Source organism: Onychomys torridus, chromosome 4 (genome assembly GCF_903995425.1).
Source record: "Onychomys torridus chromosome 4, mOncTor1.1, whole genome shotgun sequence".
Lineage (NCBI taxonomy): Eukaryota > Metazoa > Chordata > Mammalia > Rodentia > Cricetidae > Onychomys > Onychomys torridus.
Window position 1 is genome coordinate 139,885,113 of NC_050446.1, and position 27,752 is coordinate 139,912,864.

The window sequence follows — 27,752 nt, forward strand, 5'->3', positions numbered from 1 at the left end:
CCGTAAAGCCTGGGAATCAACCTTTCCTCCCTGGTATCTTACACTAGGCTATCTGTAGGGCAAGATCTCAAGGGGCACAATCAGCTGACAATCAGGTTTACTATTAAAATAGGCTCAGGCCCATTTGAAAGCCCCTACTGTGTCAGCTGCCTTGAACGTAGGTCCTTCCTAAGAAAAGAGCACATCTCTGAACCCAAGGCCAGGCTGCCCCAATGGCCAGTCTCCAAAGGCTATTCATTTGCTACCATTTCCACTGAGTTAATTCCATTCCCAAGCTCCTGTAAGAAAAGGCAGCAAAGTCCAGGTGAATAGCAAGAAAACAGATCTCCCTCTGAGCCCTGGCTGGAACACATGAACTGCGACAGAGCTTTCATCACTCCTTTCTGGTCTGTCTCCTCTACCACTTCTCCCTACTCTCAATGAGTCAACCACTGAAAGCCACTGTCTACACCAAACTACAAAATGAAGTTTTTTTGTTTTTTGTTTTTGTTTTGTTTTGTTTTGTGTGTGTGTGTGTGTGTGTGTGTGTGTGTGTGTGTGTGTTGATATGTGTTCCCCAAAATATTGTGCACCCTAATAAACTTATCTGGGGTCAGAGAACAGAACAGCCACTAGATACAGAAAATGGTGGCGCACACACCTTTAATCCTAGCATTCCTAAGGCAGAGATCCATCTGGATCTCTGTGAGTTCAAAGCCACACTGGAAACAGCCAGGCATGGTGGCACACGCCTTTAATCCCAGAAAGTGATGGCAGAAAGCAGAAAGGTATATAAGGCATGAAGACCAGAAACTAGAAGCTTTTGGCCTGGTTAAAAAAGCTTTTAGGCTTTTGAGCAGCACCAGTTCAGCTAAGATCTATTCTGGATGAGGACTCAGAGGCTTCCAGACTGAGGAGACAGGATCAGCTGAGGAATTGGCAAGGTGAGGTGTCTGTGGCTTGTTCTATTTCTCTGATCATTCAGCATTCACCCCAATAACTGGCATCAGGTTTGATTTTATTAATAAGACCTGTTTAAGATTCGTGCTACATATATGTGTACATACGTGTGTACACTCACACACGGACCCAATCTGTACCTGGTTGTTCTTTTGGTATATCTTGGATATCCAAGGCCAAGTGTCTGCCTGCACTGAACTAAACTGCCCACTCTAGAAACATGTTTTGCTGAAACTCTAGGAACAGCTGGATTTGACTCTGAGGGTTTAGTTCCACCCCAGTAACTGAATTCTGCCAATTCCTAGACTCTTTGCTATTAAGAACAGCTACAGATGGATACAATCTTCACTGTTAAAGGTAGTGAATTTCACACACATGAAGATGCATGCACAAACTCATACTCTACATTAAAAAGGAGAGGGAAACTTTCGGAAAAGGTTAAAAGGAAAAAGGATGTGCTTTGACACTAACCTTTTGAAGAGAAATCTCAAATCCCCAAAAGTGGCCATCCATACTGGAACTTACAAGAGCCAAAGGCATCCACCATGACGGATTATGTACCCTAAAACCACTAGCAAAATAAAAGATGCCTCTTCTCCCTGAAGGTACTTTTTGTCAGCTACTTGGTGACAGCAACACAAGAACTAACAGGGAAAAACTTGGGAGCTGAGGCAATGTCAGCAGTTAAGAGACCTTCCGGAGGACCAGACTGAGTTCCCGACACCCACAACGGGCAGCTAACAGCCACCTGTGACCTAAACTCTGGAGATTCAACACCTCCTTCTAGGCTCTGCGGGTACCCACATGCTTATGTGCATACACATACATAGATGGACACATACGAAAAAAAACAATGGAATCACCTGTAGCAGGAATCTTAACAGGTCTTATTAATAAAATCAAGCCTGAGGCCAGTTATTGGGGTGAACGCTGGAAGATCAGAGAGACAAAACAAGCCTCAGCCACCTCACCTCTGAACTGAGGAACTGTTAAGACCTGTTAAGATTCCTGCTACAATCACCGCTGCCTTAGACCTGACCCATGTGGTCTGCAGGATTTTGAAGAGATTTACAGGAGGTATACAGGAAAAGAACTGAAGACTAGAAAAGAATAGAATGGTAGAAGCAGAGCTTAATGGGTCATTGTGGAGGGCTCTTCTAAGGGGACCTCCAGAGACTAGAAAGAAAACACAAATGTAAATAGTAAAGCCAAAGTCTCAGTAAGCAAGGCATTTGCCACAGAAGCTTGATAACTCAACATCAAAGTGGAAATAGGAACCAACTCCGCAAAGCTGCCTCTCACCTCTACACTTGTACTATGGGCGTGCCCTGGCCCCCATTCTTTATTCAATAAATAAATAAATATAATTTTTAAAAATTTTTAAAGAATTTGTTTTGGTTCAAAGTCTCAGGGTAGACACTGCAGCAGGAGCACGAGGCAACAGGCCACACTATGACCCTAACCCTGAGGCAAGGCTGAGCCTGACACTGGCGCTTAGCTTGCATTTTCCTTCTTATCCAGCCTGGGACCTCAGCCTAGGAAATGATCCCATCCACATTCTTCCCTGCTGTTAAGCCTTTCTGAAAACACCTTCATAAACACACCCAGAGAGGTGTGTTCCCACGGTGATTCTAAATCCCAAATTGACAATGAAGATTAGCTATCTCTATCTGGAATAGACTAGAAACCATTAATGTTTCACTTTGGTAAAGCATCTGGCTCTGTTCTATGTCCTGGAAAACATGAATATGGTGAATTCAAAGGTAATAGACTAATTTGGTGGAAGAAATTCCATGACAGTATAACACAATAGACTAATTTGGTGGAAGAAATTCCATGACAGTATAACACGCTGTAGTACGGTTACTGCTTGTTCCATATACCTAGGTTTACAGCAAGAGAAAGCAACATGTAAAGCAAAAAGATGAAAAATGAAAAAAGGAGCTTGAGTCTGGTTAAAGTTGAGAACAGGGTAATGTGGACAATGTAGCTGTCAACTGTTGACAACATTAGCACTTTTAAAGAGAAACCCCATGCTCTGCACTTGGGACAGTAAGAAAGGTGCCCTGAGTGCCGGACTTGGCCTAGAGAGAACTCTGGGCAATCCTGCCCCAACTGTCACTTAGGGATGTGTTTTCTGTCCATCAAGAACAGAAGCAGCAGTTGTAATGAAGAGGACCATGCTACATTCCAAACTGGAAGAACCTGGTGTCACCCACTGGTGCTGATTTGCAAATATTTTGCATATTTTGCAAAATGCAAACTCCAATCAGCTAAGGCACAGGTCATAACCCAATACTAAAACAGAGTCCCAAGGTTTGGTATTTGACCCACTATGTTTCAGTCTTACTTTTAGTCTATTATTGCTTGGTATCCTCCCAATCTACACTTTTAGAATGGAAACGTCTCCTTTGTGCCACTGTATATTATACAAGTATGTAACTTTGTTTTTTAATATTTACAAGGGCTCAGAGCTAAGAGTGTGTCTCATGGCTCCTATGAGGCTTTACATCTACAAGGACTTTTATACAGAATACATTTCTCATTTTTTAAAAAAGATTTATTTATCTATTTTATGTACATGGATGCTTTGTCTTCATGCATACCAGAAGAGGGCATCAGATCCCCCCATTACAGATGGTTGTGAGCCACCATGTGGTTGCTGGGAATTGAACTCTGGACTTCTGGAAGAGCTGCCAGTGCTCTTAACCACTGAGCCATGTCTCCAGCCCATATTTCTCACTTTTCAAATGTAAAAAAATCCTCACATTGATCCTCCCCATCTGATGGTATTGTTTAAGGAACAATTGTGGAACTTTCAGAAGGTGGAGTCTAGCTAGAAGAGGGGGGTCACTGTGATGTGGGCCCTAAGGCTTAGTCTGGTCACTTAACACTCTTACTGCTCTGCTGAGAGCCACTTCTGAGGTCCTGCCTTTCCATGATGGGACTGTACCTTGAAATATTAAGCAAAATAAATTCTTCCTACCTTAAGTTGTTCCTTTGTTGGGTGAGCTAGTTTTCTTTTGTTGCTATGATAAAACACTGATTAAAAGCAACACAGAAAAGGATTTATTTGGTTATACTTGCAGGTCACAGTCCATCACTGAGGAAAGCCAGGGCCAGAACCACAGAGGAACACTGCTTGCTGGCTCTCACTCTGGCTCATGAACTAGCTTTCTTACACAGCCCAAGACCACCAGCCAAGTGGTGGAACTGCTTGTGGTGGGCTGGTCCCTCCTGCATCAACTAATAAGACAATCTACCACGTGCATGCCCACAAACCAATGTGGTGTAGACGATTCTTCAACCGAGGCTCTCCTGTCCGATGACTGACTACAGACTGCACCGACAAGTGCCGCTAACAATACAAATGTCAATTAGTGCTTGTGCTCGTTTCTGGCTAGGGATAAATCCAGCCTTTGGTTTTTGGCAGTTGAAGGATAGAAACAAATTCAATCTGGCTAAAACAAATGTCAGCAATAATAAAGGAGAAGGGTACACAGTATTTTGAAATTACTATGAGCCCTTCCCCTACACATCCAGGCACTTTCAGTCACCAAACCCTCTGCCCAACTTCCTTTTGAGAAAGGGTGTCACTAAATATCCCTGGCTGGCCTTGAACTCAGGTCCACCTGCCTCTGCCTCCCAAGTGCTGGGATTTAATGTGACACCACACCTGTCATCCCTCATCTAACTCCAACTACCTTCTACAACATTTGCCTTTCCAACTGGAAGACTTATAAAATTCCGTAGGGAAGAATCAAACTGGTGAGGCTTTTCTTTATCCTGCTTATTACATTATATTCATCTGAGCCTCTAAGCAGTTAGATGACTAGCTAATAAAAGTACATCTGTACTTATCTACACATCAAATGCCTTTTTCTGACTATGATGACATTTCAACAAAGTTGGTTTTTACAAACTTGAGAGGCAGATAGGACAAGTGCTATCTGTTAAATCATATTGCTAACTTTTAATTTTATCAACCTATTTCAGGCTTAGTTCTAACATTTATCTTCTCTTACAAATCCTATATAATTACCTAACTCAGGTATCAGCCAACCCTTTCTGTGTAGGGCTAGACAGTTAGAATGTTAGGCTTTGTGGGCTACAGCACAGCTTCTGTAGTATTCAACACATCACTGTAATGCAAAAGCAATCACAGGTGAACACGTAAGTTCTATGGGTCTGTGCTATATATCAGCCTATGATCATAATTTACTAACACTTGTTTTAACTAATCTACTTATCTCTTCTACCAGAAAATACACTATATGCACTGCTATCTCAGCCCTGTACCTTCTCAATGAATTCGATTTAAACTCTAACCTCATCATCTACCATAGCCTTTCCCTGTACACTTCTCAGATCATACCAGACAGCCATTGCCTGACAGCTCCTAACTTTGGCCAGGCTATTTCCTAATACCTGCAGTGCTTGTCTCCATTCCTCTATTATTTTCTATTCAAGGACAAGCTCAATGAAAAAGGCTGTGGTAAGTCTTTGTGGATGATCAGTGGAAAAATTAATCCTTTCTCACTTTCATGACCAGCCTCTTCTCCAGGTAAATCTGTCCTGCAGTTATCACCTACATGTTTGTACTCAGAAGATTTCCTGTGTCCCAGTCTGCCTGTGGTTGGGACAAATCTCTCCCACTTGCATACCCCAAGTAAACACACAGAGGCTTATTATTAATTATAACTGCATGGTCATGCCTCAAGCTTTTCTCCAGCTAGTTCTTATATCTTAAAATTAGCCTATAACTATTAATCTATGTATTGCCACATATCCTGTGGCTTTACCTGCATCCCATTATATGTTGTTCCTTGGGCATCTCGCTGGCATCTCGCCGGCATCTCGCCTTCATCCCGTCTATCTCTGAATTTCCTGCCTGCCTCTAAGCTGGCTTGCCTTTATTTATCAACCAATCAGAGCAAAACATATTCGCAGCGTACAGAAAGACATTCCCCCATCACATGCTGAGTGTTACAATCAACTTTTCATATGCCTACATGTTTTAATTTATTAGGCACTCTTCAAAGTAGAACGTGTATCTGAAATAACTATGTACTCATTTCAGTACCTCATATACATAAGGCACTCAAACTTTCAGGTTTATTCTGTCCTGCATAATTTGTCATCTACGAATGACTGCACCCTAAGGTTCTCGGGAGCAGGGACTGTGTCTTACTCAACTATATCTCTAGCTATTACCATAAAACAAAGCAGTCAGTATCTGGTAAGTTAAAAGGCTTCTCCGATTCTAGCAGAATTCCTGACTTAGTATCAACTGATTCTTCAGTTAGCTTCATAGGCTTGGACCTAGTCCTCACCCTAAGATCTTTTTTGAAGGTAGCCAGGTAATTAGTTAAGACTAGGCATCCATCAAAATTGTACAAAGTTAGAGGAATTGGAGATACATGAAAAGACTTCTGTTTTCAGACTTTCTTGTTCCTAACCTCAAATTGTTATAGTTTTGTTTAATTGCTTTTGAAACAGGTCTTGACTAGCCTTGAATTCCTGGTGATCCCCTTGTCATTAGTCCCCTGACTGAAAGGATTACAGATGCTCATTACCACAGATGCCTACCCTGTGTCCTTAATACTAGTCACAAACTTACCCAAGAACAAGGTCTAGCCTAGATCAGTCTTTTAACAAGTGCCACTTCCTTGATCTTCAAAACAGAGAATTTCATTCAAAGGCTTAAGTCCAATTTAAACTGAAGAAAAAAAAATGAGATCTATGTGGTAACAATCATCTTGATCCTACCTCAAGGTACACCTCTACAGAGACTGTGTCCAGGGTAAGCCTGCAGCACACCACTCACTATACCTCCCCTAGCTTGGTGAATCTGTGGGAGCAAAGACTAAGCTGCTGCTGAGAAAAATAAAAGAATCTTCCTGAGCCCAGAACAGAACAACCTTTCACCTGGGTAAGCGAGCCTGTCACAGGCCTGGGGTACTTACTCTATCTGCCATTTCAGGATTACAGCTGTCAAGCTTTAATTAGGGTAATTAGAGTTAAAAATGTAATTTCATTTCAGAGGTATTCTGAACAGATTCCATTAATTTCTTTTTTAAAAAGCATACAGAGAGGAGGGGTGGACTATATGGAGCTAATGCGATTTTGCCAGAAAAACCAACCAATTTGCCCAGGCCAGAATTTTCAAATCACTGCCAAGAACTCAGCACCTCTGGCAGGCTTAATCCAAAAGATTGCTGGTTTTCAGCTTTCCTCCTTCCTTCCCTCTTCAGAATTCTAGAAATTTCAATTGGTACCTGCTAATAAATCTAACTCTTCCTCCTACATCACTGCCATCCAATGGCTACAGCTAAAATGTGGCAGAGGGCAAGGGCTCAATCTGATTTGTTCGGTTAAGAACTACTAACACCTACTCCTTTACCCTGGGTTCTTGAACATAACTTTCTGCTTTAAGGTAGGTCCCTTCCCTACCTTAACTCTTACTTTTTCAATGCACATAAAATAAAAATAAATCCTAAACAAAACAAAACAAAAAGGGAAGAGCCAAGTATGACGGCATACACTTGTCATCTCGGCATCTGGGAAGTAAGGTGGAGGGATGAAGGGCTACAAGGACAGGACTTGGTCTTCAATTGAATATTGAAGGTGGGCCCTGGTGAAAAAAAAACAATTCAGCAGCTGGATTTACAACTGTGTCTCAAATGTTGTTGGACGCCACCACAGACAATATGTTACATAACAATAAACAGTCAAGACTTTTTGCTCTGACCTCTCTCAGCTTCCATTTCCTTTCCTAACCTACTCTGGTAACCTGGAAAAAATTAACATGCAAAAGAGCTTACTCTACTATTTAATAAGTGTTAAGTATTAAATAAGTGACTTTTCCATCTGAGGAGGTGGTCTGTAACGAGGCACTAGCATGATTTTAGGTAAGGAAAAAAATAACAAAGGAGGATACAAGTTCATCCACCTTTTCACAATTTGTTCAGGGCAGCACTGCCTGCTACTGATCCCAGGAGAGGACTACATTTTCAGAACCATAGTGCTAACAATTATAACATCCATTTCATGGTAATCAAGAGTCTCCTCCATTTCTAACTAGGAAACACTGCAACACTTCTGACAATCAGGCTCTAGGTAGCCTCTATTGAAGGTCCTGAAATGCCCTGCCCATAGGAGAATCTTGTGAGGTTGAAGATTCTAGACTATTCTAGTGACATTGAAAAAAAATCCAAACTAAATTCCTCATAAAGCAGTCAGATGTGGTAGTACATGCATTTAATCCCAGCACTTGGGAAGCAGAGGCATGTGAGTTCAAAACAAGGCTGATCTACAAAGTACAGTGGTTCTCAACCTTCCTAATGCTGAGACCCTTTAATACTTAATGTTGTGGTGACCCCCCCCAAACATAAAATCATTTTTGTTGCTATTTTGTAACTGTAATTTTGCTAGTTAGGAATGCAAGTATCTGATATGCAGGCTATCTGATATGGCATCCCTGTTGAAGATCCAAAAGGGTCACAACCCAGAGGTTGAGAACTGCTGTTCTAATCCAATCTTCCTTCTCCTCTACCCTATTTTCTAAAGATCTGCCATAACCGGCTCAGATGACAGACAATCCACTAGCTAAACTGTGTGAGTTAGCTCACTCTGTGAGTTCTAGGCCAGCCTGGTCAGTTCCAGGACAGCCAGGGCTGTGTAGAGACTCTGTTTCAAAAAAAGAACTTTAGCATCGTTAAGAACTTAGTCAGATACCTTGAGTTACACATATTTATTGGCATCCTCTTTGTCAAGTATTCCACATCCTACAATGACCATGTTATAATAAGAAGTCTCTTGCTCAGAAGACACCTACTTTTCACAAATAGGAACTGCTGCTCATTGCACATAAGAAAAAGAACCAGGTACTAACTCTTAACAGGTTTTATTTTAATCAGATGTCATGGCATCAGACCCACTTCCTCCACTACACATTCCCAGTTTACAAGTATTAGGGATAGGAAATGCAATTTTAACAAAGATAAGGTCTACTAAGCCTTGGCTATTTTGCTATTTTTATCAAGTCCTATGATGACAAGTCAGGACACAAACTGAACGTTCCTTGTAAAATAAAGAGATCTCACTTAGGCCCAGGAGATTTAACAGCACAATAACTAGTTGAAGTCTCTTTAATGTTAAGAGTTCAGCCAGACACACCTATAACCTCAGCCTAGCACTTAGTAGAGGGAGGAAAAAAATATAAAGTTCAAGGTTATACTTGGCTATACAGGCTAAATAGGTTAACAATATGAATTCACCAAGTTTCAAAGATAAAAGAGAAAGAAAAACAAAAAGAGCAATTGATACACAGCTTGGGTATCAGTGAGACAAGTAATAAGTGTGGGTCTCATAAACTTGAGGACAGATACATTGCTGTCTAAAGAAGCTTACCCATATAGAAGTAGTAAGAGAAAACACAAAGACTGTGAAGTTGGAAACTCAAGGCTTCTTCCATGCTAGAGTGATGCTGGCACAAGATTTCCCAAAGAACCCGTTTACAGGGTCCAAAAAAGTCATGTGAAAATATACACAGACAAAGCAACAAAGAATCACAAGACAGGAAGGAAGTCCTGGTGGAGGACTCAATGAATGAACCCTTCTGAAGGGCCCATCCCCACTCTTCTCACTGGGACTCTCATAGTTCACATCAGACTCCGGCCCCTGCTGCTCTCTATCCCAACACCTATATCAGGCAGCTCCCCCATGCATGGAACTCCAGCTCCAATGGACCCTCTGTAGGTAGGCACGCACGCACACACACACACACACACACACACACACACACACTTTTTAAAGAATATTCTTGTTCTAAAAACATAGTTTGACTTCAAGACATGGGCATAGACAATGACTTCCTGAAAGGTTCCAATACCAAAAATTGACAAATGAAATTTTTAAGTTCCTGCAAAGCAAACAATCATCAAAGTGAAGCAACAGCCTACAAAATGGGATAGTTTTTGCCAACTATACATTAAACAAAAATATACCTCAAATATATAAAAGTGCAAATTTTAAATACAAAAAACCCACATCCATTCAATAAATAAGCCAATGAACTGAATAAAGTTCTCAAATACAAATGGCCAACATGTGAAGAAGCAGTAACTATTCCTTGCCATCAGAGAAATCAAAGGATAACAAGTGCTAAGAAGGGCATGAGGAAGGATGAATCTGCTGGTGAAAATGTCAACTGGGGTACCCACTATGCAAAAGTCAGTGCGGAGGCTCCATAGGGGTGGGAAAACCTAAAACTAGAACTACCGTGTGGCCGAGCTGTATCACTCTTGGGTACACACCCAAAGGACTCTTAAGTGAACATACTACAAAGATACTTGAGCATCCATGTTTATTGCTGAACTACTAAAAACAGCCAAGAAATGGAACCAGCCTAGCTACTGATAGGTGAATGGATAAAGAAAAAGCGCTACATACACACAATGGAATTTTGTTCAGCCACAAGGAAAAGCAAAATCATGACATTTTCAGTAAAAATGGCTACAACCAGAGAGCATTATGTTTGGATAAGCAAGACTCAAATAACCACATTTTATCTTATACAAAGACTCTATATGTAGGAGTAGGGGTGTGTGTGTGTGTGTGTGTGTGTGTGTGTGTGTGTGTGTGTGTGTGTGTGTGTTAAAAGTAGAAAGATCAAGAGATCTTCCTGGGAGGGACTGGAAGGGGAAGAAAGGGGCAGGGGGAGAAGAAAGTAGAAATGGGGGCTTTAGGGAAGGATAGGGACCAGGAAAAAAGGAGGACAGAGAGCATAAGGAAAGGCAGTAGGGAGGTAGGGTAAGAACAAATTACAATATATATATGGAAGTAAAATAATGAAACCCATTCATTATTTTGTATACTAACAAAAAAAATTTTCTCTTCACATGTTATCAGTCATTCTTCTAACACACATGCCAGGACTATCTCAGGATCTAACTCAAAATAAAAATGCCATAGGTCAAAGACAACATGTACTCAGGGTCTGACAACCCAGGGGCCGCCTGTTTATGATCTAGAGAATAAGATACTCTGAAGAGATCTAGAACAGAAAGCACTTGGTTGTCCCCAGGGTTAAAGGAACTGTTTTCTCTCAAAGGGGCTGCTTCTCTCAAGTTCACAACTGACATTTTCTTTTCTTTGCAAAAGAGCCAAACTGCCTTCATTAGATGCCCTTGGGAGTGAACAGTCCCATCTAAATGTTTTCTACCCCTTGAAGCAGGATGGCACTCCGTTATTCTACTGCCTCTGGATTCCTTCAATGTTTCCACAAAAGCAAAAACACCTTTGCCCAACAGAGAAAAAGATTAGTTAGCCATGAAATAGTAACTCAATCCCAAGAAGGTTTATTGCTAGAAAAACATTTGTTTATTTATGGTCACACTACACACAAATACACACACACTACACACACACACACACAGGTTTATAGGACTCAACAGAATCTACCTCTTAGGGCTGAGGTAGAACCAAAAAGATTTTTAAAGGGCTTAGCACATAGCTTTGAGTATCAGCTCTACTAACACACATACATGATACCATGAATGGCATAATTACAAATGGGCACACACAATTCATTGTAGCTATTAATATAAAGGCAGATTCAGAATCCAGGTCAGACTTTTTAAACAAATATTCAAACTGACCAGTAGCCTAATAGCCCTCTGGTGAATGTCTCTAGTGGAAACCCCAACACCCCCAGACTTTTAACAAATTCCCTACAGACACAGCTGACTAATGTTTAACATTAGGGAACAGCCAGGACCATCTATTTCCCCCAACCAGGTAATTTAAGGTACATTTTCTACTATTTGCTCATGGAACAAAGAAAAAAGGTTCTAAGACATGATCTATGTTCATGCCAGCCTTCAAAGCGATTTGGTAAAACTACAGAAAATAAACACCCAGCAAGGTTCCACTGGCAGGATAAAAAGCTAACAAAGAAATGGTCATCTTTCTCTGTGCAAATACACAAGGAATAGGTGAGCTGAGAGACTGGGATCTTTAAGTCTGTGTTTCCTTTCCTCCTCCTGCACTTTAAAAGAAAACAATCCCTGTACATAAAACGGAAGAAGGAATCTCAACTGAGAAAATAGCTGCATAGACTGACCTATGGCAAGTCTGTAGGGCATTACTTTGATTAATGACTGATGTGAGAGAGCCAAGCTCACTGGGGGTGATGCCACTCTGTGCAGCTGGTCCTAGATAGAGTAATAAAAAAGCAGGCTTGGGGCTGGAGGGATGGTTCAGCAGTTAAAGGCACTTGCTACTCTTGCAGAGGATCTGGGTTCAATTCCCAGCACCCACAACCATTTGTAACTCCAGATCCTTCACTCTCTTCTGATCTCTATGTGTGTACACACACACACACACACACACACACACACACACACACACACACACCACACAAGCAAAACAGTCATACACATAAAGTAATACATATTTGGTTTTGGACAGTATTTCTCTTTGTGTAGCCCTAGCTGTCCTGAAACTAAAAAGCAGGAAAGAAGGGGGGCTGAGTGAGCAAGCCATGGGAGCAAATCAGTAAGTTCCTCTGTGGCCTTTGTTATCTGTTCCTGCCTTCAGGTTCCTACCCTGACTTGCCTGGCTGATGGACTAGAATCTGTAAAAGAAGGGAGGAAAATGATTTACTTTAAGTAAAAAAAATGTATGTGGGTGCTTCTGGGTAGAGTCTGGGGAATAGAGTCCAGAAACAGAAATACTGGCTTTTAATCATTTGTAAATGGAGTCAGACAGAATACTAGAAACAAGGTGCATCTCAAACCACAGCCACTATCCTTATACAAGACTGACCAGCTCAGACATTCAAGTGATTTCTCCTGATTCTAGAGACGAGCTCACATAACTCTTGCTCATTACCACACTCAAAGATTTCCTTTCCTATGGAAACCCCGCCAGTTACCCATTACTTCTGACAAATGACTCATGGATTCTTCACATTAAACGTCCTCACCATTTTGCTTCGTGTACTTTTAGTAACATCACCTAATTTTCCCTTTATATGGTAAGGAAAGCAGATACAAAATATTAACCCCACCTTATAAATGAGAAAATGAAGTTTTGTAAGAAAAAAGCATTTCTCCAGTTTACCTTATCAGTACCATCTAAGAAGAGTAGACCTTCTTGTCCCAAGTTTAGTTGTCCAAGACACTAACTACCTCATTATCCACTTTTTTTATCTCCCCCACAGAGAATATAACATCACTGAAGACCAGAGAGTACCTGAATGGGCTCCAGTTTGGCCCACTACCTTCAACATTATCCCTAACCTTCAAGGATTAACAAAGGCATACTTACTAATCTTTTTGAAAAAAATATTTTAAAATTCATATTTTAATTATTTTATTATTGTATTTTATGTGTATGAGTATTTTGCCTGCATGTTTGTGTGGCACTTTCACGCAGAGGCCAGAAGAGGGCACTGGGCCCCCCTGGAACTGGATTTACAAGACAGATATAAACCACATGTGGGTGGTGGGAATCAAACCAGGTCCTCTAGAAGAACAAATGTTCTTAACCACTGAGCCATCTCTTGCGTGCACACGGGTGTGGGTGTAGGGTGTGTGTGTGTGTGTGTGTGTGTGTGTGTTTTCCAGAAGCTCATTCTCTCCTTAAACCTTTACATGAGCGGCAATGCCAGGCTTGTAGAGTTACCCACTGAGCCATCTCAAGAACCCACTTATTCCTTTAGACCCCCCAGGCAATGCTCAATTGTTGGAAGAAATCATGACCACAATGCACTATCCTAAGTAATTTTTCTTCCTTAAGAGAAGAAAGGAGTCCTTCAAGATGAGGAGAACCTCCATGTTCCCTCCATTTCTATTTTCATTTTCTAGGACTCCATGCAGCAAAGCAGTCAAAGGCAGTCACAGTGATGAACTTTGAGAATCACAATTAGTAGACTACAAATTGATCAAATTCCAAAAACACAACTCAACTACTGCAAGCAAAACAGAGACCTATTTCACATCAAAAGAAAGTAGTAGTCAGCCAGGTGGTGTGGCGCAGCCTGTAATCCCAGCACGGGGAGGCAGAGCCAGGTGGTCTCTGGGAGTTTGAGGCCAGCCTGGACTACAGAGTGAGTTCCAGGACAGGCTCCAAAACTACACAGAGAAACCCTGCCTTGAAAAACCAAAGAAAAAAAAAAGGGGGAAAGTAGCAATTCAATATGAAACTTATTTCCCCTTTTTCTTAAATCAGAAGCTAGACAACACCAAATCTTTCTGGAAGCCAGTCAAATAAGTGATATAAGAATTAGAGAAGGTGCTAGGCAGATGGCTGGACCTTCAACAAGGTCAGTGTTCTCCCCTATCCTAATGTTCTTGACTTTACTTGCTAGGGACTGGACACATTACACATGGACACACTGGACACGAAAGATAAACAACTGAGTAACAGGCAGAGAAAAAAAGAATATCAAAAACAAATCAATACACTACACAAGTCAAATAATCAAAGCCTCCTTACCCAGTGATATTATCCAACAATTATGCTATTTCCAGTATGAACTTCAACTCAGGATCTGGCTAGAGAAGCAAAGGTAGAAGTGGGATACAAACTGTCCCTCTTGTTAACTGTATTAGGGAATGTGTGTAGTGTTCTCACCAAATACCCATGTGGAGGTCAAAGGACAATTTGCAAGAGTTGGTTCTTCACCACATGTGGATCCCAGGAATCAAACTCGGGTCATCAGGCTTAGCAGCAAATTTCTTTATCCAATGAGCCATCTAGCCCTACCCCTGACTTGTTTTACTTACCCATTTCCCTCCCAGTATTAAAAATAATTGCAGATAGAAATCATGTCTTACTTGTTTTTATGTTCTCTATTAGGAGAACACACAGTAAGTACACAAACTGCTACAATAACCAGATGAGCGTAGAGATGGAAGACAGGCTGTTGGGATTTCCAAACATAGTTGTGATACACCATTAAGGTAACACAGTAGCCCTATTTACAACCCTAACTATAAAAAAGGGGCTATTTTAATTGTTGTGAAAAATTAATAATTTAAGGTGAGACTTTTAAGAAAAGTTATCTTGTGTTCCACTGACTCATTATTGTGACAGCACGATTCTTCAGTGATAGCTTACAGCTATCTAGAAGAACAAAGTCCAAAAGCCTGAAAATGGTCTGTGGTAACAAGCAACATTTGACTTCACAGACCTAATACAAAGAAAACCTAGACCTACAAAACGATGAGTTACAGAAATGACTCTTTTTTTTTCCCCCAAAGATTTATTTACTTATTATGTATACAGGAGAGTGCCAGATCTCATTATAGATGGTTGTGAGCTACCATGTGGTTGCTGGGAATTGAACTCAGGACCTCTGGAAGAGCAGTCAGTGCTCTTAACCTCTGAGCCATCTCTCCAGTCCCCAGAAATGACTCTTTTAAATCTACTGCTGGGCTTACTTTCACTAGCACCAAGAATTACAAAGCAAATTAGACAAACAGATGAAGAGAAACCAGGCAAACATCACCTTTAACTAAGCTTGCAAAAATCTTTAATAAACAGGAGACAGCTAAATACCAGTATAGTGATATTTTATTTGTATTGAAATGTGATTTTATTTGTATGTTAATAAAGTTGCCTTGAGGTTAGAGCAAGCCAGAGTAGAAGCTGGGCAGTAGTGGTGCACGCCTTTAATCCCAGCACATGGGAGGCAGAGCTAGGCGGATCTCTGTGTGTTTGAGGACACAGCCAGCATGGCAGACACACGCCTTTAATCTCAATACCAACCATAGAAGACCTGGAGGTCTGTACAAACAGGCAGTGATGAGGAGGTCATGTGGCTGGGTTTACAACCAATGAGAAAACAGAACAGAAAGTCTATAAAAAAAAGACAGGACACACAGCAGTAGGTCTCTTGCGGAGAGGAGGAACCGCAGAAGCAGTGTAGGGTAAGGTTTTCCGCTCTTGCTCTGACTTCATGGTTTTTAACTCTGCAACTGGCTCTGTGTTTCTTATTTAACAAGACAGTTACATCTACATACCAGATAAATGCCTCCAGAATGAAGAAAACCTGGCCAAAAACATTAAGTGCTAAACTTGGCCTTCTAAAAGAGAATATTTGGAGTAAAAGTAAAGGCTTCACAAACTTAAGATTCATTCTCTATAGATGTCATTTCAAAGGCCAGGTGTCTTGAAGTAGAGTTACCTACCTCATAAAGCTCTGCAAAAATGCTTGTTTGGGGGCTAGGCATAGCGGCACACACCTTTAATCCCAGCACTGAGGCGGCAGAGGCAGATGGACATCTGAGTTCAAGGCCAGCCTGCTCTGCCTAGTGAGGTAGCCAGAGCTACAAAGACCCTGTCTTAATAACAAACAGACAGACAGACAAACTGTCTTGGGGCTGGTATTTTCCACTCCTACTGTTTCTACTTCCCTTTCATTATGATTTTCAGACAGTTTTGTACACATTTAAATTTAATATTCTATATAGTTTTAGGCTCCCAAGTTTGTCACATAGGATTTCAGCTCCAAGATTATAATGGAACTCAGCAGATAATTTGATAAATTAACCTCATATTTTTTCAGTTATCTGTCTAATCTTAAAAGCAGTATCCACCTGTTTATACAGTAAAAGGTTGATTTGATGACCCTAGAATTTAACCCTGACATATCTTTTAATGCTTTAGGTAAACCCCTTTCTCCTTCCAAAGAAAAATTCCTAAGCCACTTCCACAAAACTATAGTAGAAATATCATTTAAGATTATCTATTTCAGCCAGGCGGCAGTGGTGCACGCCTTTAATCCCAGCACTCTGGAGGCAGAGGCAGTGATCTCTGTGAGTTCAAGGCCAGCCTGGGCCACAGAGTGAGTTCCAGGAAACGTGCAAAGCTACACAGAAAAACCCTGTCTCAAAAAAAAAAAAAAAAGATTATCTATTTCAAACCAGGCAGTGGTGGCACACACCTTTAATCCCAGTACTCTGGAGGCAAAGGCAGGTGGATCTCTGAGATGGAGGCCAATCTTGCCTACAAAGTGAGTCACAGGACAGCTAGGGCTATACAGAGGAAACACTGGGATGGGGTGGAGGGCAGATTATCTATTCCATAGCCAGCTAGATGGCTCAGCAAGTCAAAGTACCTGCAATGCAGAGCCTGAGGACATAATCAGATCCTCAGAATGGAGGGTGAAAGGAAAAAAAAAAATCAACTCCCAAAAGACACTTGAGCCATAACAGACATGCCAACTGACACAAATACATCATACTCGTGTGTGTCTGTGTGTCTGTGTGTGTGGACACACACACACAATAGTATATAATAAAATTTACAGAAGGAAGACTAAAATTCCAGTCTTAGGTAATTGTAACTAACGTGAGTTCAGATAGCATCAAAAGTCCACCAAATGCTATTTTAACCCTAATAGAACTCACTAGACATGCACTTTCATCAACTCTCAACATTCCAAATACACATGCCATCTGGGAAACCTATGTATTCAGCCACAACCCTGATTTCTTATCCTACCATCTAGAGCAGGGCACAGTAGACAGCTTCAAGTGTTCTTCTAAGAGATGGAACTAGAAAAAAGAAGACTACATCTCCTTACTGTGGGATGTTCAAGTATGTCAAATGTGTTGCTCTGATTGGTTAAAATATAACACTGATTGGCCAGCAGCCAGGCAGGAAGTATAGGTGGGACAGAGAGGAGAAGTCTGGGAAGTGGAAGGTGGAGGCGGAGAGAGACTGCCAGCTGCCATGACAAGGAAGATGTAAGGTACTGGTAAGCCACAAGCCACGTGGCAACTTATAGACTAACAGAAATGGGTTAATTTAAGATAGAAGAAGTAGATATAACAAGAAGCCTGCCACGGCCATACAGTTTGTAAACAATATAAGTCTCTGTGTGCTTACTTGGTTGGGTCTGAGTGATTGTGGGACTGGCGGGTAAGAGAGATTTGTCCTGACTGTGGGCCAGGCAGGAAAACTCTACCAACATCTCCTCTTCCTCTTTTTCCTCCCCAAAGACACAGCACACATTTTACTACAAAAGCAATTATGAAATGACAAGATGCTTAACCTAAGTGCCATGGAAACAATGAGGAGAGTTAATGTTGGTGCCTGGGCACAGCCCTATGGATTCACCTAAGAGGAAAGAGGGAGGAGGAGGAGGAAGGGACTTCCAGTCCTGTTCTGTCACCATTTCCTATCTCCTTCTCATAGATTACTTTATGAAGAAAAAGAGATCAGTGAATAAAGAGGCCTGTTCAATCCAACACACTTAGGATCAAAGGAACAAACCAGATAATCCTCAGGCTATCAATCTTCCAACTTACAATTGTGTCCTAACTCTCTGTGAGCTGCATCTGGAACACAGATCTCAAATTTTCCTTTCCCACCTAAGCCCTCTTGCTATCTCCTCCCCTACCCAACCCCTAACACTGTCTAAGACGTCTGGGAGGGAAATACCTTTCCTGGAGATAGTGTCTAAATGACCTAGTCATAAAACGTTACCGCTAGAAAGGACCTTAGTTATTCAGATAACAAACCTGAAAATTTGCCACCTAATAGAAAGTCTGAAAAGTAGGTCTCTAGACGCCTATCCCTAATAAAAACAGTCCCTGATACAGTCCCACGCTGTTCTGTCTTGTTCAATCCCATCATCCTCTCCTCTCCCCCTTCGCTGCTATTATCGAAGTCACTAAGATCCGCTGCTCTTCTAGAAGGAGCTCCTTAGGCTCTTTTACTCATTGTAAGAGAGCAGCACACCAGAAGAGTATTGTCCAGAACACTTAGGATTACCCTGGCTTGACAACAGCAGTCTTTGCAGCCGGACAGAATCTACATGCCTAGCAACTGTTTCCCTTTGCACAGCTAGTGTTTGCACCACTCAGTCAGCCCAGTGGTTCTCAATCTTCCTAACCGCTGAACCTTTAATACAGTTCCTCGTGTTAGTTACCCCCAGCCATTTTCGTTGCTACTTCATAAACTAATTTTGCTTTGGAGTGGTGTTTCAGTGCTTAAGACCATTGGAAAGCACATATTTCCGATGGTTGTGACTGCTGGTTTAGCCAAACTAGATTCTGAAGTCACACGAACACCCATCTCCCTTCACCACTGGCCCCAGCTCTGATAAAGAACTGGTGTCTCTAATAGAGATTCATGAAAGGAGACCTAAGGTAACCACCCTATATGACAAATCCTCCCCTCTCCCTTCCGTGCTCCTTGTTCGGTTCCCACTTAAAACTCCACCCAAAGGACTGATTAGAGCGTGCTTCTTTCCATGTCCTCCACTCCAGCCACCTTTCTTACTACTTGGCTCACTTCTGTCACACATACACAACGCTGTGGCCTCCGTCATCTCAAACACCAGAACCTTGGGCCAGTGAAACTGCACCTGTCTAACTGGTCTCTCTACCCATAGAGCTCCAGCTCCCAGTCCACTCCCCAGTAAGGGACCAGAGAGAGCCTCCAAAAGATGCACAAAGTCACGGGCCCTCACCTCAAGCTAAGGTCCAATAATATCCTTCACATGGTCAAAAGGGCCCTTCTGTGAGCTGACTTCTACTCTGCCTACCTTGCCAGGCTCACTATCACCACATCCACTCATCCAAGAAGCTTGAGAAATTCATTTAATCCCTCTGAGATGGTTTCCTCACCTACAGGATGGCAATAATAATTTCAGCTATCTCTCAGGGAAGAGGTTAACAAATGTAAAATGTCTACAATTGTACCTGATACAGTAAGTAACCAAAAGTCTCACATCATTATCATTACCATTTCTAGAATTGCAGTTGGTTTTTTTGTTTGTTTGTTTTTTTCTTTGTTGTTTGGTTTTTCAAGACAGGGTTTCTCTGTGTAGCTTTGTGCCTTTCCTGGAACTGGCTTTGTAGACCAGGCTGGCCTCGAACTCACAGAGATCCGCCTGCCTCCGCCTCCGGAGTGCTGGGATTACAGGCGTGTGCCACCACCGCTGGCTAGAACTGCAGTTCTGTCTGCCTTGAATAGTGTATCTCTGCCTCTAATGTGACTCCCCAAATTTCACTTTCCCTGGCTTGTGTTTAGGCCTAGCCAGCTTCTCCAAGGATGCCCTCTTGACCCAATGATGTTGAATCAGATGTCACTCCTCTCTGCTGTCATGATCCTGTCCTTATCACAACACTTCTCATATGCCTGTTTCTCTGCCTGACTGTATGTACCCAAATCCTCAAGCCTAGTGTTATGTTCAGTAAATGCCTCAAAACTAGTCTATGAAGGAAGGCACCAGTGATACTTCTTGTAACTTCAGGCTAAAGAGAAGTACCCTAAGTTCCAAGACAGTCTTAGCTACATAGTAAACCCTTCCTCAAAAAAACTGTTTTAATTCAGGAAATGATGAAAACTTTCCAATAATGATGTGTCCATTGAAACAATTACATTTGAAATGTTAAAAACAAGTCTGGTCTAAACAGCCAAGCAGACCTATCCAAGGTTTATCCAAGGTCTGAAGATTGCTCAATGATTAAGAGCACTGGTTTCGGGTTAGAGAGATGGCTCAGAGGTTAAGAGTACTGACTGGTCTTCCATAGGTCCTGAGTTCAATTCCCAGCAACCACATGGTGGCTCACAACCATCTGTAATGAGATCTGGTGCCTTCTTCTGGCCTATAGTTATACATGCAGACAGAACACTGTATGCATAGTAAATAAATAAAATCGTAAAAAAGGAAAAAAAAAAAGCACTGGTTGCTCTTCAGAGGATCTGGGTTCAATTCCCACCACCCACATGATAGCTTATAACTATCTGAAACTCCAGTTTGTCTAGGGAATCTGACATTATCTTCTGACCTCCTTAGGCACTGCATACACATGGTGCACGGACATATATGCAGACAAAACACCCATACACATAAAATAAAAACAAATCTATGCATAAACCCCATGTTCAAGCTCAAGCACCACAAAAGAAGAAAGAAAGAAAACAATGGCACTTTATCAAACATATTATTCAACACATTCTGACATTAGTAGATAGACAAAGTAGGCTACCAGATTTTTAGAGAGCATAACATAATCACATTTGTTGTTCTATTCCCCATCTATGGAACACTCCCTACTCCAAAACCACATTACTATCAGAACAAAATTCTAGCCAATTTTCATAAATATAAAAATCTCACTACAAGACACAGAAATAGCCGGGCACTGGTGGATCACGCCTTTAATCCCAGCACTTGGGAGGCAGAGCCAAGCAGATCTGAGTTTGAGGCCAGCCTGGTCTACAAAACAAGATCCAGGACAGGCACCAAAACTATACAAAGAAAGGGGGGGGGGGGGCGGCCAGACACAGAAACAGATTAACCAAAGTGAATTTTGAAAGGCTAAATGTAACACCTAACCCCACCCTAACCACCTACCGCAGTGAGGAACCATAAGAACATCTAAGACTCTAGACTCCAAACTCTAATCCTTTCTGTGTGCCTTTAGGGAAAGAGGGACACAAAAGGGGAGCTTGTCATTGAGGTAATTAATCCACCTAATCAGCTGACAAATTTTAATCCAAGCTGCTGTCATAGTCCTGCTATTCCTGATCACTACAGTTACATGCCAAACCCTGAATGGCCAAATAAGCATGCAGAGAGAATATGGAATAGTCTGGGTTCTAGTTCAAGAATAGAAAGTCTCCTCTGAAAATACAGGGGCTAGTATAATTCCAGAACTGGCAGAGTGCTCGCCTAGCAAGCGCAAGGCCCTGGGTTCGATCCCCAGCTTAAAAAAAAAAAAAAAAAAAAAAAAAAGCTTAAACTGTATAGTGGAGAGGGGCTTCGCTGGAGTTCAACCAGGCCTGGATTCCTGCTCTAGGGATGTCATTCTCTGCCACAGATGAGAACTAGTAAGCCATTCTGCATTTACCCAACACTGTGAAATGAAGACAGGCAATGCTAGCTTTGGCAATCACAAAAGGACAAAGATTGAATTATTTCACTTCACTGTGAAGGTCCTCGAGTACTCAAATTTACAGCAGAAAACAGAATGGCGTTTGCCAGGTGTATTCAACAAGAACTTAGTGTTTGATCAGGAGTTTTGGTTAGAGAAGGTTAAGATAATTTGGGGATGTCAGCTGTACAGCAATGTAAATATACTTAATCCCATAGACTTGCACACTGTAAAACTGTTGGGATGCCAACTGTTTAAAATGACATACATACATATATGACACCACAATTTCTGAAAGGATCTAACTTTAATGTTACTGTCCCCAGAGTGAATCCAGCTCGACCAATTACATGGCCCTGAGCAAGTCATGTAACCCTTCTTTAAGCCTGTTTCTTCTTAGTTCATAGATTGTTCCAAGGATCAAATGACATGGCCCACTAAAAACATTCAGTCCTAGAACTGACTCATAGGTGTTATTACTGTAAGAAACATTTTCACAATCATTTTGTCTCCACAGCACCCTAAGAGACTTTACACTTAAGGAAACAGACTCAAAGGGCCACAGGAATGGCTCAGCTCCTTGTAGAAGTCAAATTCTGTGATCCTAAGGCAAGTGTCCTAATCTGTCTCTACTGCCTGACACCACAAAGACTTAAGTCAGGCCCTGCAAACTACTTCACACGAAATTAGAAACCAGGTAAGTTACAGCAGAGTACCTAAACCATCAGGAAACTCCAACAACGTGATAACTAAAGAAAACAGACAGACACCTTCCCTTTAGACATGAGGTACAGAAAGCGGCTGAGACTACACAAGGCCTTTTGAGATGTCCAATAACCTGAGACTCCTGATCTTGAGGCCTGAAAAAGTAGTTCATGTTCAACAAATGACAACATATGGGAGAGGGAAACTGACTGAAAGAAAGGCTACCGGAAGTCTAGTAATCACCAAGGTGGTCAGTTTATTTAGACAACCTTCCCCTTTCAAGGATGAGTGAATAGCAAAGTAGGGGTGTACTGGCCCCTCCTTACTGCACCACTACTCACTAGAATCTTAGGAACGGATGAAGCACAGCGGACCCATAACGGGTACAAACATGCCGTCTCCTCAAGACTCAGCCCTGTCTGACTCTTCAGATGACCCCCACAACCAGTATCAAACTCACCACCAAGGGAAACAGTCGCCAAAGTTAACTTTAGTTCCCTTTAACCCCTTCTAGGCCTTACTGGAAAAAAAAAAAATAACAACACTATTTGAAGGCAGTGAGTTGAAGGAGTTGACTTGAGCTACCTACATCCCAACTAAGAACATACAACATTTGAGGTTGGCAGAGAGGGAGACATGCAATACAGTAAAAGGTGGACTTCGGTGAGGTCCTTGAGCTCAGAACTTCATTTGTGCTTGAGGCTTACAGATCTCTGTATCTGTCTAACCACTACACTAGCAAAAAGAAAAAAAAAAAAAAGAAAATTCATCCTAATCACCTTTCCCTCAGAGTTCGATAGCAACAAAAGGGTAGGTGAATGTCTTAGGCAGGAACCCAGAGTTAACGTTTCTTAACTATATGGTGTTAATCCTAACGGTAAATCAAAATGCCCTCTGCACAAGAGATGACACATGCTCCTATCAGCAAATTAAGTTACTAACAGCTTTGCACTTCTCCGGCTGTTTCATTTCTCTGCACCTGGATTTCTGCTCCTTTGAGTAGGGACAACCCTGGAAGACCGCTGTGGACATTAGGCGATACATTCACGAAGTTCCTGGGTCGGTCTCATAGGACGTTACCTGTTGGCATTTAACGCTTCGGTCATGCACTAACTCCCTCCCTGAATTCACCAACCCCCTTCGAGGCCGCGTCCACTCTTGACCCCATGTCACCAAGGAGAAAACTGAGGCTTTTCCGCGTTCGAGGGCTGGAATAAAGTGCGGGACCCAGTCCCAGTTCGAGGGCTGGTCGTTCCCTTCCGCGCCCCAGGTGACAACGACCAAAGGCTAGGCAAGGGTGGCGGGCGAGGCTCTCACACCGTGGGGGCGAGGGGAGGGGAGGGAAGGACCAGTTTTGCGCGCCTAGGGGAACCCAAAGAGCTGCCCGGGGCTGGGAAGCCCGAAGAAGCCCGGGTCCCCGACCGAGGCCAGGGCCAGGCCCCAGCCCGCCCGAGGCCTCCCCGGCGCAACCTCCTCCGCTCCCTCCCCTCCTCCCCTCGCCGGCCGGGGCGGGGCGCGAGCACAAAAGACTCCAACTTCCGAGCGGGCGCCCGCCCACCCCCAACTCCTGGCCCCGGCCCGGCGGGCCGGCCAGAAGCAAGCTGCGCACGCCAGGCGGCCAGGAGCGAGCGCAGGTGGCCCCGGGCCGGCGACCCCGGGCCGGGGGAGCTCAGAGGGAAGGGGCCGAGAGTTACGCCGGCTCCCAGGACTCCCGGAACGGCCGAAAACAAGAGTTTCTAAAAATAGGCAGCGGCCCGCCGGAGGAGGGGAGGAAGGAAAAGGCACCGGGAACAGCCCGCCCGCACTCCTCCGGAGCGGCCCGCGGCCCCCACTCACCCGCGCCGAGCTCTGGAGGAAGCCGCGCGGCGCGGAAGGCGACGGCGCGGCCGCTCTCGGAGGCCGGGAGGGAGGGAGGAGGCGGGCCCGGCCGCCGCGTGAGGAGCCGGCGGAGCACACGCGCGAGAGTCGCCACCGCTTCCGCCCCCCTCGGCTCCCCTCGGCTCCGCGCCCCGCGCCGCTCGCGCGCCCCGCCGCACTGACAGAGGCGCGGGCCCCGCAGCCACGAGTCCTGCTCCTGGCCGCCACCACTCGGCCGCGCGCGGGGAGGGGAAGGCAAGGCAGGCCCTCGGCACGCGGCCTGCCCGCAGCTTCGGCTCCGGCCCGGTTCTCGTCTGCGTCCTTCTGGACGGATCGTGCCACCGGAGCCACCCGAGCACTCGGTCCTCGGCGCCGCCCTGCCCCGGCCCGGCTCTCCAAACGCGTGGGCTCCCCGCGCACCCCCGCGCCTGGCTTTGGAAAGGTCCCGAGCTTGGGCGCCGAGAGGAGGAGGGCGGGCCCGGGGCGGGGCCTGACGGGAGGAGGGGCGGAGGTGGCTGGCGGGGGGTCCCGAGGGCTGGCGGGCCGGACGACACCGGGGAGGAGCGTGCCCAGAGGCGGAGCCTCGGGGGCCCCGGGCGGAGGCCCCGGGCGGAGGCCTACGGAAGCGGAGGCGGTGCGGAGAGCAGCCCGGACGCCGCGAGGTTGCGGCGGGCCTGAAGGAGGCGGGCCTGGAAGCACAGCGGGCGGGAGGGGGTCTGTGGGAGACCCTGCGCAGGAGCCGGAAGGAGAGAAGGAGGAGGGTCCTCCCGGAGCAGCGGCGGGGTGGTGCTAAAGGGGCCGGGGCCACGAGCGGGGACCCTCGGGGTAGCTGCGGGCGGTGCGGGCAGGGTCCTGAAGTATTTGGGGCCGGGTTCTTTCACTTTCTCGGAACGAGAGCGCTGCCGCGAGGCTGGGGTTGGACAGAGAGGCATGGTGGCCGGGGTCTGCCTGGGTGCTTGCTCCTCAAAGGGGGAAAAAAAAAGGCTTAGTAGAGTAGTTTTCCCCTTACGGGGTCAATGTTTTCTTACTTAACCTGGGTGTTGGTTTTCCCTCCTAAATATTGCTTATGTCGGGATTTCCCATTTGGGTCTCCCACCCACATCCCCTCTCTGGCCTCTCCAAACAATCAGAGGTCTTCTGAGAGCACAAGAGGACCATTGTCGGTTCTAGCTACAGACCTCCCAGAAGGCCGGATTCTCCCATCCCCTTCAGATCTGTGATTTAATGACCTTTGGGGGGCAAGGAGACAGGGAGTTTAGGTCAGGGACTCGTGTAGCTCAGTCTGGCCTTGTGCTTGCTCTTCAGCCAAGGGTGATGTTGAACTCCTGATCCTTCTGCCTCTACCTTCCAGTTGCTGGAATAAGCAGCGACGCCAGGCGTTTTTAGGTGGGTGATTCAAACAGGTTCTCAGACTTGCAGAACAATCACTCTTGCCCACTAAGCGCCAAGACCAGGAATTCTTTCCTGATTTTTGTACCTTGCTGTGTTCCCAAACCTGCACAATGCCTGTCAGAGATTAAGAAATGTCTAGTGTTCAGTCAACACTTCCATCAGTCAGTCCAGCCTACTTTTTCTTATTTTACCCTACCCCTCACTCCCTTCTCTATACGCTACTCTTACTGTATTTGCTCGAATATATCTATTTTTGGTGTGTGTGTGTGTGTGTGTGTGTGTGTGTGTGTTTCAAAACACGGTTTCTCTGTGTAGCTCTGGCTGTCCTGGAACTTGCTCTGTAGACCAGGCTGTCCTCGAAGTCAGAGATCCACCTGCCTCTGCCTCCTGAGTGCTGGGATTAACAGTGTGCACCACCACCAGGCTTTGACTATACCAATCTGTTAACACCTTCTGTTGTGGCCATTTCACTTCCCCGCTTCTCTCCAGATACTAACAGTTCATCCGCACTCAGCTCAGGAACCACCTCTGAGAAGCTTTGAACTTCCAACCCCACTGTTAGGCAAGTTGCCGCTGTGGCCCTGCTCTGTCCATGGCTTCCATTATAAAACCCTGCAGGAGATACTCACTGGCAAGGACACATTCTTCAAGGGCCTGTGGACTTATCACTGGCTATCCTGATGTGGTAGGAGCTTCAGTGTGCTGTCTTGCTGCAGATACATTTTGGCCCTCTTCCTGGTCTTCTGACATACTGCTTCTTCTGGGCCTTTGCCTTTGCTGTTGTGTTAGCCTCAAGTATCTTTTCCTAGATATCGGGACAGCTCACTCCTCACCATCCTAACAGTTTCTTTTTCTACTTTTTTTAAAAAGGTTTTTTTTGTGTGTGTGTGTGACAAGGTCTCACTATGTAGCTCTCTAGCTGTCCCATAACTCATATTTTAGACCAGGCTGGCCTCAAACTCCCAGAGATTTCTCTGCCTCTGCCTCCTGAGTGCTAGGATTAAAAGCATGCACCACTATGGCCTATCATCATCAGACTTTCTAAAAAGAAGTCTTATGTGGTCAGGAGTGGTGGTGCATGCTTCTAAACCCTGTTCTTGGGAGGCAGAGGCAGGAAGAGCTCTCTGGGAGTTTGAGCCTGGTCTACATATCAACTCTCAGACCAGCCAAGGCTATATAACAAAATCCTATCTTAAAATAAATTAATAATAAAAGTCTTACCTGCCCACATTTTAGATAGCAACCCTTGACTACTTATACCCTTTCCGCACTGGATTTCTCCATAGCAACGTCCCATCTGAAATCTGTATATTTGCTTATTGCCTGTCTGCCATACCCCACTTTCCACTACAGTGTGATGAATGTAGGGACTGGCTGTTGTCTATTTTATTTGCTCTTCAGTGCATAAAAGAGTACACCCCTCGTTTCGTATTTGGTTTATGGCTGGCTATAACAAATTCAGCAAAGAAATGTCAGGAAGACTCTTAGTATTGCCTAAAATAAATTTTAAAAAAAGTTTAAAACCCAGAGCAATTGATCAATAAAAGAGAAGAATGAAAAAGAGATATTCTTTTGTTTTCTGGATAGTATAATCTAGTATGATACCTACATCAAAGCAGAAATTTTTTCTCAGTTACCATGAGAGGCAGCAGGCAAAACACAAGATGTTGTAGAAGTTTTGGAAGACAGAACCTAGACAATATTTCTGAAAAATTGAGCCAAAAACTTAATGAAACTGTTCAGAAGATTCACTTACTTCTGGACTTTTTACTTGGGGTAATGGTACATGTGTATATGTTTGTGTATGTGTGTGTGTGTACACAGGTTGACATGGGTGTTCCCCAAAATCTCCCCCCCCCCCGGTTTATTTTTTAATTTAATTTTATTTGCATGTATGTCTGCGTGAGGGTGACAGATCTTGGAGTTACAGATGGTTGTTAGCTGCCATGTGGGTGC

At 43.9% G+C, this 27,752-nt stretch overlaps 1 protein-coding gene across 1 annotated transcript in view; it reads right to left on the reverse strand.

The window, feature by feature from the left end:
- Positions 1 to 25,336, reverse strand: part of LOC118581956 (translation initiation factor IF-2-like) — a 30,110-nt gene extending 4,774 nt beyond the window's left edge. Inside the window, exons 1-2 of the mRNA XM_036184347.1 lie at positions 25,286 to 25,336; positions 24,384 to 25,193 (exon numbers count right to left, since the gene is read on the reverse strand). Of these exons, the coding sequence (XP_036040240.1) occupies positions 24,384 to 25,193; positions 25,286 to 25,336 (861 nt within the window). The remainder of the gene's footprint in view (positions 1 to 24,383; positions 25,194 to 25,285) is intronic.
- Between the last annotated feature and the right edge of the window lie 2,416 nt (positions 25,337 to 27,752).